At 43.6% G+C, this 11,715-nt stretch overlaps 1 protein-coding gene across 2 annotated transcripts in view; it reads left to right on the top strand.

Moving 5' to 3' along the window:
- The window catches only part of Ndufab1 (NADH:ubiquinone oxidoreductase subunit AB1), a 14,597-nt gene extending 3,375 nt beyond the window's left edge, over nucleotides 1–11,222 (top strand). Inside the window, exons 2-5 of one of the 2 annotated variants that reach the window (XM_021207679.2) lie at nucleotides 1,422–1,544; nucleotides 4,532–4,619; nucleotides 6,610–6,709; nucleotides 9,716–11,222. In XM_021207679.2, coding sequence (XP_021063338.1) covers nucleotides 1,422–1,544; nucleotides 4,532–4,619; nucleotides 6,610–6,701 — 303 coding nt within the window. In that variant the 3' untranslated portion in view covers nucleotides 6,702–6,709; nucleotides 9,716–11,222. Of the gene's footprint in view, nucleotides 1–1,421; nucleotides 1,545–4,531; nucleotides 4,620–6,609; nucleotides 6,710–7,377; nucleotides 7,512–9,715 lie in introns of those variants that run through there. The other variant, XM_021207672.2, reaches the window with a different exon arrangement.
- Nucleotides 11,223–11,715: the final 493 nt, after the last annotated feature.

The raw sequence follows: 11,715 nt of genomic DNA, 5'->3' as shown, positions 1-11,715 counted from the left end.
TTTCCAGATAGGGTTTCTCTGTGTAGCTCTGGCTGTCCTGGAACTCACTTTGTAGACCAGGCTGGCCTCGAACTCAGAAATCCGCCTGCCTCTGCCTCCAGAGTGCTGGGATTAAAGGCGTGCGCCACCACGCCCGGCACCACAGAAGCTCTTAGATCATTTTTCATAGGCATGCTCAGGGTCATAAGTGCCAACAAGCAAACCCAGCTCTTTCTCGCACACTTATTTGTTTGTTTAGTGTGAGCATGCGTGTGCAAGTCAGAGGATAACTTGAGGGAGCCTGGTTTTGGCAAGCACCTTTACCCTCTGATCCATATTGCTGTCCTTTTCCTCCTCCTTCAGTGCTGAACCCAGGGTTTCATACATGCTAAGCAAGTTGCGCTCTCCCTGCCCCTCTTTACTTTGAGACAGGTTATCACTAAATTGCTCAGCTTGGCTTTCAACTTGTTTCTTCTGCCACTCCTCCCAAGTGTCTGGGATTAAAAGCCAGCAGCAGACTCATTTCCTATGGAACAGGCTTAGCTGCCAACTAAGAACTTAAAACCCCCTGCTAGACAGACAGTGCCTTTCCATACTTGGTAGGTGAGATTTAATCAAGGCTGCAGTACCCAACTGAGTATAAAGCAGAAACAGCAGACGAAGAACAGAAATGGTTGGATTTCATCATAAGAACAATCAGAAAGGTTTGTATGTCTGGCGGGCTACAGGGCATGGTTGCCTGCCAGCCAGGGAAATAGATGGGGCTGTGAGGCTTAGGGCTGGTGGCTGGTCTCACGTGTTGTAGCCCGAGACTAGTTACCACCGAAGCCAAATCAGATCTCCTGTGCACCTTCCCGGCTGTTAGGGCGGGTTCTTTTGTCTCCTGTCTGTGGTGGCAGTGCATTGAAGAGGCTGTGGCATGCGACATTTGCCATGAGGGAACTTAAGCATTTCTGTGATGCTTTTATGTTAGTGACAGTCTTACTGAACAAGATAATGTCTAAAGCTAGAGGGACCAGTCCTGATTGTGAGGACAAGCAACAAGCATTCTAAAGCTAGAGCTTCTCAGTTGACTCAGCCCTGTGATCCAGTATTCAGTAATGATCACATTGGAGAATGAGATGGTGTGGGTTCTGTAGCGCTCAGGAAGCTTTGTGAACGATACCTGTAGGTAGGCAGTGAGGTGACTCACCAGGTAAAGGCACCTGCCACCAAACCTCATGCCCCTCAGTTCAGTCCCCAGGACTCTCATAGGGGAAGGGGAGAACTGACATCCACAGCTTGTCCTCTGACCTCCAGTCATGTGCTGTGGCACACGTAGATCCCTCTCTCAAATAAAAAATGTTTATGTACATTTTTAAAAAAGATACCAGTAGTTGTGTGCGTTTATGTAAAGACATTTGGGATGGAATGACAGTCTCTCTTTCCTGCCTTTGTTCTAGGTGCCTGGAACAGTCACACATTTGTGCCGCCAGTACAGTGATGCGCCCCCACTGACATTAGATGGAATCAAGGATCGAGTTCTGTATGTCTTGAAACTCTATGATAAGATTGATCCAGAAAAGGTAACTGGTTTTGTTTTTATCTTTTCCTTTATTCCTTTGTGTGTGTGTACTTGTGCACATGTATACACATGTCATGGCTCCTTGGGGAAGTCACAGGACAATTTGCAGCAGTCAGTTCTGCTTTCGCCATGTCTGTCCCAGGAATCGAACTCAGGGGGTCATTAGGATTGGTGGCAAGCTCCTTTACCTGTTGAGCCATCTCACCAGTCCATTTTTTTTCTTTAGCAAATTTAATCACACAGTATAAAATTCAAAGGGTCCAAACAAATACTCAATTTAAATGAAGTCTCCGTAGCTTTTTGCCAACTAGTTCTCCTACTAGTAGGTTGGCATCATCCCTGTACACACACAAGCTTCCAGAGAGATACACGGATATTTCAGGCAGTACACACGCATATACAATGTATACATGCATCTGTCTCATTTACTTTTCTATTGCTGTGATTAAACACCAAAACCAAGGCAAATTACAGAAGGAAGGGTTTATTTAGGGCTTATAATTCCACCATGGCAGGGAGAATGGCAGTAGGCAGGCAGGCAAGAATGGCACTGTAGAAGTAGCTGGGAGCTTACATCTTGAAGCACAAACAGGAAGCAAAGAGTATGTTGGGAATGGAGGAGGCTTTTTGATTCCTTGAAACCCGACCCCCTCCCCCTATGACACACCTACCTCCTCCAAGGCTACCCCTCCTATTTCTTCCCAAATAGACACCAACTGGGAGCCAAATATTCAAATGCCCAAGACATACGGAGGTCTTCTCATTCAAGCCACCATAGTATTTATGTTTATCTCCCTCTGTCTTCCAAAAACCCAAGTGTTCTGGAGTATAGTTCAGGGGAAACACATACTTACCCTATGGCAGGCCCTAATTACAATCAAGAAAAACCACACGTGGTACATATAACAGAACCGAGTTTTGCTTCTTGTTTTGGTTTTGAAAGGGTCTCATTATATAGCCCATGCTGGCCAAAACTCACACTCTTAGCCTCATCCTCCTTTTATTTCATTTTTCTTTTTTCTAACCTCGTCCTCCTAAGTGATGGGATTATAGAAGTATACTACCACATGAGGTTTCTTTCCTTCCCTCCTTCTGTCTGTCTGTCTGCCTTTCATTTTTGGTTTTTTGGAGACAAGGTTGCTCTGTAACAGCCCTGGCTGTCCTGGAACTTTGTAGACCAGGCTGGCCTTGAACTCAAAGAAATTTGCCTGCCTCTGCCTCCTAAGTGCTGGGATTAAAGCTGTGCATCACTAGCCCCGCTCTTTCTTTTTAACTTAACCCTTGGAGTTTTTTTCATGTGGTTTGTAAACAACTTTTTTCTTTAGTAATGCAAATCTGTTGTAAACGCGCGCATGCTCATCAGATGTCTTCAAACATTGGTCCTTCTATTCTGAAGCAAGGTATCTCTAGGGTACCCACTTTCTCTGCTAGGCTGGAAGCCAGCAAGTCCAGTGACCTTCCTGTCTCTGCCCACTGCAGAGCTGAGAGTGCAGGTCTTCGTCAGACAGCTTGTTATGTGGGTGCTGGGATCTGAACCCTGGTCATCAGGGTTGTAGAGACTGCTTTTACCTCCCGGGCCATCTCTTCAGGCCCTTATATGGGTTTTTAAGAATACTTCCTGATGATCTTGAGGTGTACATTACAAGCAAATGAAAGACTGTATTTTCTCATCTGATGGTGTCATTCCTGTGAAGAGACACCACGACCAAAAGTAAAAGTAACTCTTAAGAAAATAAACATTTACTTCGGACTGGACTGTCTTACAGTTTCAGAGGTTCAGTCCATTATCGTCATGGTGGGAAGCATGGCACCAGGTACCCACGGTGCTAGAAGAGCCAAGAGTTCTACAACTTGCAGTAGCAGCAGACTTGTTTCTACAGCCAGCCAGCAGGAGGGTCCCTTCCCCCACTGGGTGAAGCTTGAGCATAAGGCCTTAAAGCCTCAGTGACACACTTCCTCCAACAAGGACACACCTCCTAACAGTGTCACTCTCTGGGCCAACCAGAGTTAGTAGGGGCCAAAGGTATGCAAACCACTACAGAAGGTGCCTGCAATTTATAACAATCTTGAGTTGTTTTTTTTTTTAAGATTTATTTATTTATTATATGTAAGTACACTGTAGCTGTCTTCAGACACTCCAGAAGAGGGAGTCAGATCTTGTTACGGATGGTTATGAGCCACCATGTGGTTGCTGGGATTTGAACTCCGGACCTTCGGAAGAACAGTCGGGTGCTCTTACCCACTGAGCCATCTCACCAGCCCACAATCTTGAGTTTTAGTTGTTGAGTGTGTTGCTGGAAATGGAACCCCAGGCCTCATGTAGACTAGGCAAATGCTCTATACTGAGCTATATGGAAAGGTAGGATCTGATTGTGTGACACTGGATGGCCTGGTACTTGCTGTGTAGACCAGGCTGGCCTCAAACTCAAACTGTCTGTGCCTGCCTTCCGAGTGTTTGGATAACAGCTTACAATCTTGAAGACAAATGATTTTATTTGTTAGTAAAGTAGCAAGAAAACAAATTCTCTCTGATGTCCTTTAGAATAGTGATCAAAGATCTGAGTAAAATATGTAGCATGAAATCCTTCATTTAATTTTGTTTGTTTTAAGATTTATTTTATTTATATGTACACTGTAGCTGTCTTCAGACACACCAGAAGAGGGCATCAGATCCCATTACAGATGGTTGTGAGCTACCATGTGGTTGCTGGGAATTGAACTTAGGACCTCTGGAAGCTCACTCAGTGCTCTTAACAGCTGAGCCATCTCTCTAGCCCCTAATTTTGTTTGTTAAGTTAACCACCTCAAAATGAAGTTGAGCAAGGTAACAAATTACTCTGTATCCATGCCAGTGTATGTTAAACACACCATGTTATTTAAAGCTTTGATGGTTGTTTAAAAATTGTCTATGTGGTGATAATGTAGCATTCTGTTGTCTCAGGAAGCAAACACTTTCATGGGTTAAATTTTGTTTGGTATTTCTTACAGCTCTCCGTAAATTCTCATTTTATGAAGGACCTGGGCTTAGACAGTTTGGACCAAGTGGAAATTATTATGGCCATGGAAGACGAATTTGGTAACATTATACTTTAGCTTTGGATTTGCATGTTATGAGTCTTTGTTTTGGTTTTGGTTTTTGGTTTATTCGAGACAGGGTTTCTCTGTATAGCCCTGGCGGTCCTGGAACTCACTTTGTAGACCAGGCTGGCTTCGAACTCAGAAATCTGCCTGCCTCTGCCTCTCAAGTGCTGGGACTAAAGGCATGTGCCACCATCGCCCGGCTGTTTTGTTATTTTTAAGAAAAGATAACTCTCTGCAGTCCAGGTCAGATGACCTTAGAAGGTTTAAACTGAAGGAAGTGCAGGAATCTGGATTGGACTCAGCTTTACTAGAAACAATAACAGCTAATACTTCCCAGTCCTCTTACTGTCAGGTTGATGTTAACTATTAGAGACAGCCCAGGCCAGGCAGAATGCATAGTAGAATTAAAGGTGCAGGAAAGAATAGGGTCAGCAGCAAGTCTCACTTGTAGAGATGCTATTGACACTTGGGGCCCCCGCTATGATGACTTTAGCAATGATGACTTTAGTAATAAGCTGTGCTGAGGACACACAGCTGAGGTCTGAGTTTCCTGTGATGTTGCCCTTGCCTGTTCCAAGTTGTATTATATCTGTTTGCTGTGTAAATGAGGCTTTATAAAATTCCCAAAATACCTTTGTGGATAGCTGTGCAACTAGGGAGCAAAAGATCTGCCACCCAACAGAGCAGGCCCTAGTTAAAGCTCTTATTAAAGATGATGCTAGCAGGAGCAGTGCTGTTGCTGCCAAGGGCTTACAAGGACCAGAGCTGGATGGAGCTCAGACCTATGTGAGCCTGACAAGCAACAGCACCTCTCAGAGTTTTCCTATACTGTCCAGTTAGTGTGCCAGTAGTAGAAGCCTCAAGACTGGGACTGCTGAGAGATCCCATAGAAGGTACTCACAACAGTTCTCAGCCCAATTAAACCATATGGAAGCTATCAAAACCCACTGCGTAAAGGAACAAAGGAACACACTAGAGCATGGATGACCCTTGAGAAGAGAAGTCAGATAAACACCTTCTCACATGCTGTACACTTGCTTCACAGGCATTGAGTATCAAGAGGATATGGGGACAGAGTACATCCAAGGTTGCCAAGGGTTGGAATTCGAGGAGTGACCTACTAATGACACTTGGTTTCCTACTAATGACATCATCCTTTTAGGGATGATGAAAATGTTCAATGACAGTGGTTCTCAACCTTCCTGATGCTGCCACTCTTTAATACAGTTTTTCACTTTGTGATCTCCAACCTTAAAATTATTAACTATAATTTTGCTACTGTCATGAAGCATAACACAAATATTTGATATATGTGACTCCCAAAGGTTGAGAACCATGGTTCTAGGGGAACTGGATTAATTCTTGATAATAACAGTGGTTGTCCAACCTGTGAGCATACAATTACTGAGTTTTCGAGACAGGGTTTCTCTGGATAGCCCTGGCTGTCCTGGAAGTCACTGTGTAGACCAGGCTGGCCTCAAACTCAGTAATTCGCCTGCCTCTGCCTCCCAAGTGCTGGGATTAAAGGTGTGAGCCACCATGCCCGACTTGAGTTGTACTCTTGGAAAAGGTAGCACATAGGCAGCACTCAGGAGGCAGAGACAGGTGGATCTCTCTGAGTTTGTGGTATACAGAGCAAGTTTCAAGACAGCCAAGGTGGTTACATAACCCACTCAAGGGAGGTGGGGGGGGTTGGGGGGGCAGATCCTGTTATACTAATTCTTTCTAAAAAACTTAAGGTCAACCTGATACACATTTTCTAAAACCATCCCAGTTCAAAACAAAGTGGGATTCAAGATTGTTGGAGATGTTTAACACAGTTGTGTATTATGAGAGGCACAGCTACTTTAAACTTCAAGGTCAGTCTGAGTAACTTAGTGAGGCTCTGACCTGAATTAAAAGTAACAGAGGTAAGGGTACTCATTTCAGTTCTAAGGGATTTGCTTTTTGTGTACTTATACATTATTACCAACTTTTTATTTTAGGGTTTGAAATTCCTGATATAGATGCAGAGAAGTTAATGTGTCCACAAGAAATTGTAGATTACATTGCAGATAAGAAGGATGTGTATGAATAAAGATTCAGGTAAATAATCTGACATAAAACCATCTTCTCCTATAGGATCAGTCTGTCTGTAGTTCTTCAATAAAGCAAGACTCATAAAACAAAAGTTGGCAGTGCTTGACTGTCATTAGTTCTGTTATTAGTTTCTGGTCGTCTGCTATCCAGAGCCCTAAGCCTTGCAGTGGTCTTTATTTTCAAGAGAGGCTGGAAAGTATCATTCCTAGACAGGACTCAGCCTCTTCTTAAAAGTAGTCTTACACAAATATTGCATGTCATGACCTGGAAAGAAACCTCAGTACCTCAGGCACCCACCAGCCTAAGCCTCCCCTGCTCAGGTGGTCCAGGACTGCTCATAACTAAGGATGGGCTTTAGAGACAGGCCCGAGTTGGCTGTATTGTCAGGCATGCGGTGGGCCTGGTCATCTTGGATAAGCTGCTGAGTTTTGAATCTGAGCCCGTGTAAAGTGGGAATGATGTTGGCCCTATCACAACTTTGTAAAGGTCAAATTGGGTCCCAGATCGCCAGCACTGCCGGATGTTGAACCTTAGCTAACAGTCTTTGTTGGTTCAGCTCTGGTGTTTTAGTGTTTGGGATACTTAGTCTCTCAGTGCACTGGGCACCTTAAAGATGGCACTTAGAATCAGTGGCTGCACACCAAGAAGAAATCCACTTCTCTTGTCATTGCCAGAGCCTTCTTCCTCACTGTGAGGACTCCGGAGGACACACGATGGCATCGTGGCCGACTGACAGCGGTTCTGTTCAACTTGTATTTAAATTGTCTGAGTGTTTTACCCTTTAAAAATAAATCTATTACAAAACTAATATTTTTCTCAATCTTTAGTTTTTCTTTTTCTGAGATAGTCTTATTTTGGCGCAAACTCATTTAACTCGAGCCTCAAATTCACAGTGATCTTCCTGCCTCAGCCTCCCAAGAGCTTCAGATTATAGGTTTGAACTGACCTGCTTGACTTAAAATTTTTAATTTTTATTGATGTTGCTTATAATTTTAAAGATCTGTTATTGATAACCATGGATATTAGAAATACCTCCCAGGGCACATGACAGACAGCTGGGGAGAATAATAAAAGGCAGTGACACATTTTGTTTGAGAGCATCTTAGTGAAACCTACCTAAACATGTAAGAGTTAAAGCCATTCTGGGTGACAGCAAGACCCTGTTTCAATTTTTTTTCCATCATCAGTGTACCTGAAGTGGGCTTCCCTCTGCCACCCACCTCAGTCCATGATCTCATGCTGAAAAACATCTGCTTCACTTGTTTCTCCCTCCCTGGCTGATGAATCAGGCGCTGCTGGACTCGTTCCTCCCTAAAGACCCCTTTGCAGAATACCAGGACTGAACTTTGCCTGGGGAGGGCAGCTCTCCTGAGGTCAGCTTAACTTTAAGCACTGCTACTTAGTCACACATCCAGCGTCAGTTCTGGTCCATCTCCTATTTGAGATCTGCTCTCTATGTAGCCGGGACAAAGCCTCAAGCCATAATCCCACCTCACTCATCAGAGTGCTGGGACAGTGGGTAGATGCCTGCACACTGCTACCCTTATATACATTCTCAGCAGTTTGCCTCTTGATGTAAGTAACATACACATAGCTCACACCTTGAGATTCAGTTTGAGAGTCATGCCATAATTGCGCTTTCCTGTAGTTTGGAGAAGGTAAAGGAAACAAGAGCTTTCAGAAGGTGATGGAAGGTGGTTATCATCAAGGTGAGGGACTGAGGGGAGTGGTCCATAGGCTTCAGAGGGAAGAGTTGGGACAAAGGCAGGAACCAACTCCACATTGGGGCCTAATCTCAATGCCCATTTCTTTCTCAAGTGCTCAGTCTCTGTCTCCTAGGAGTTACTTTAGATATGCTAGCCTTACATACTCCTTTCTTTGAGGGAAACAAAGCCATTGATTGTTAGTTTTGGGGGTTCTCCCCTATAGTGTTGGGGTTGGGTTCCAGGGTTTTGTACATGTTAGACAAGTACTGTAGTACTGTGCTACACCCTCAGCTACCATTCTTTTCTTTTCTTTTTTTTTTTTTAAAGATTTATTTACTATTATAAATAAGTACACTGTAGCTGTCTTCAGATGCACCAGAAGAGATGTCTGATCTCATTACGGTGGTTGTGAGTCACCATGTGGTTGCTGGCATTTGAACTCAGAACCTTCGGAAGAGCAATCAGTGCTCTTACCCATTCATCCATCTCACCAGCCCGAAGAAAGACACATTTCTTTTTGTTTGTTTTGCTTTGTTTTTCAAGACAGGGTTTCTTTCTGTGTGGCCCTGGCTGTCCTGGAACTCACTCTGTAGACCAGGCTGGCCTAGAACTCAGAAATCTGCCTGCCTCTGCCTCCCAAGTACTGGGATTAAAGGCGTACGCCACCACTGCCCAGCTACCATCTTCCTTTTAAATTAGTTTTTGAGATTACAATATAATCCTTTTCCCTTCCTTCAGACCTTCCCATATACCCCTTCCTACTTCAAAATCATGGCCACTTCTTGGTTGTTATATGTGTATTTATATACACATATATTCCTAAGTATAACCTGTTCAGTCCATACAGTATTACTTGTATGTACTCTTTTAGGGCTGGCAGTCTGGCATTGAACAGTCATTTGGAATGCTCTTTTCTGGAGAAGACACCTGTTGCTCCCAGCTTTCCTCAAGTATCTACAGTTCTGCATGTAGGGTTAAGGCCTCACGAGTTTTTTCTGTTCACTTTACCCTGTCCTTTGGTGTCATCTTTGTTCAACTCATATTTGGACAGTCATCATAGACTATGGCTAAACATTTAAGAAAAGATCATGTAAAACTGCCATCACAGAGCATTAAGGAGTCTATTTTTACAGATGTCTTTTTTTTTTTTTTTTTTTTGGTTTTTCGAGACAGGGTTTCTCTGTGTAGCCCTAGCTGTCCTGGAACTCACTCTGTAGACCAGGCTGGCCTCGAACTCAGAAATCCGCCTGCCTCTGCCTCCCGAGCGCTGGGATTAAAGGCGTGCGTCACCACGCCCGGCTTACAGATGTCTTTATTCCGTGAAGAGCTTGAGTATTTACTATACACTGACAACCAAGAGTGAAACACACATAGGATTTTTGTGGCTGCTGGCTGGAACTTACTCCAGGTTATTTTGGTAACATTCCCCCAAGTTGTAAATGGCTACTTTAAATCCCAGGATAGCTGAAGAATTGGCCCAAAAATGTATGTGGATTGTTTCTGCTGAAGATGACTAAGTATAGTGCCTGCCGTCAGGGCACCTTGACCTTGTCACTCCTCTCCCACACATCTGGCCTATTCACATCACTCTGGATGTGTCTCTAGTTCACTGGCTTACACATTTAGGGTATTTTTGCTGAAATACTAAACACCTCTCTGCTCTAAGAACTCACAGGGATGGTTTCATGAAGGATTTTGAGCCCTGATAAGCAGCAAACTGACCGCATACAGCAATCCACACTGTACAAATCAGAGAACAGATATAGAGTTGATCTGTGAGTTCTGTGTGTATGTTCATGTGTCAAAGAAGTGCCTGCTTACATTGTTTTCCACTTTCCATACTGAGGCAGAGTTCACTGCTTTCTGTTTCAGCTAATCTAGCTGGCAAGCTTGTTTGGGTAATTTCCTCTTTTTTGTGCCCTGGGTGCCTCTCATGAGCCCTTATCCTTATAGCTGGAGATAGAGCTGTGATTGAACATTTGCTCAGAATGCACAGGCCCTAGGTTCTATGCCCAGCACTGAAAAGACCTGGAAATAGCTGTCTCCAGCCCTTGTCTCCCGATCCCTCTAGCTCAGCTTCTTCACAGTCTCCTCACTATATCCTTTACAGCCCTAACAGCACGCCCCACAGAAGGTCCAGGGGAACCTTTCAAGTTTCTGTGACAGAACCTACAGTCATGCAAGCTAAAGCTGTTCAGGTGTTCTTGCTACAGTCCTGTAAGCAAGATGATGGTGAGAGAGTACAGAAGTGAAACCCACACTGCTGTCACAGAAAGGCAGCATGACTGTTTGAAACCAAAGACCAGAGAGACAGTAACTGGGAATCATGGAGCTGGAAAGCACTAGGAAGAAGACATTTGGGGTAACTAAGCTGCCCGTATGTGATAAGACAAAGTGAAATTTCTTACAGTCGTTAGAATAACTATGCTGCCTAGACATAGTTAGGAGTGAAGCATGTCAGTGTCAGCAGCTGACTTTGAAATGATTCTTGAAAAACAAAACAACAAAAAAACGAAAAAAGAAAAACCACTAACTGATGACTAGTTAGGGTGAGCCTTTGAGTTCACAGTACCATTCTATCAACTGTCAAATGTGTCAAAAGGTGAGGGAAAGCTTCAATATACATCTGAAAAGGAAGATACTAGGGACTTGTAATTGGATGTCTGCCAAAGAGCCAAAATATGTATCACACCTATAATTTCAAGCACCTTGAGTCCCAGGATAGTCAAACACTGGGTGGGGTTGGTTGAACAGAAACAAACATGTAGAATAAGAAAAGTTGCTATTTTAAGCAAAAATAAAATGCAGCCTATAATCCCAGTGTTGGGAGATTGAGGTGAAAGAATTGGAAGTTCAAGATTACCCTTGGCTACTCAGTCGTTCAAGGCCAGTCTATAGGATACAGTGCAGCTTGTCTCAAAACAATGAAGTAGAGATAAGTAGCATGCTCCTACTACTATAAAACATGCCAAAATTGGAAAAGAAAAAAAAAAAAGGTACCAAAGTGTGAATAAGTAATGATCACTACCAAGACACATCAGGGAGATAGATGGTTAACACGTACATTTTTAAATATGTTAATAATTCAGGGATGGAAACAGTATTGTAAAGGGTATAAAAACTGACATACCAGCCAAGGCTGGGGAGCAGGTGCCTGGAAAGGCTTTTGTAAACTCTACAGCAGCTACATAGGAAAGGTGGGACAAAGCAGGAGCAGGAGTGACTACAAATGCAAGTGGCTGCCCTATGTGGCACACACAGTTCAAAGTGAACTAAGCCCATGAGACCCTGTCTCAGAAATAAAAT

Source organism: Mus pahari, chromosome 1 (genome assembly GCF_900095145.1).
Source record: "Mus pahari chromosome 1, PAHARI_EIJ_v1.1, whole genome shotgun sequence".
In the NCBI taxonomy this organism is placed as follows: Eukaryota; Metazoa; Chordata; class Mammalia; order Rodentia; family Muridae; genus Mus; species Mus pahari.
Note: the sequence above shows the minus strand (reverse complement) of the source record. Positions and strands in the feature narration are given on the sequence as shown.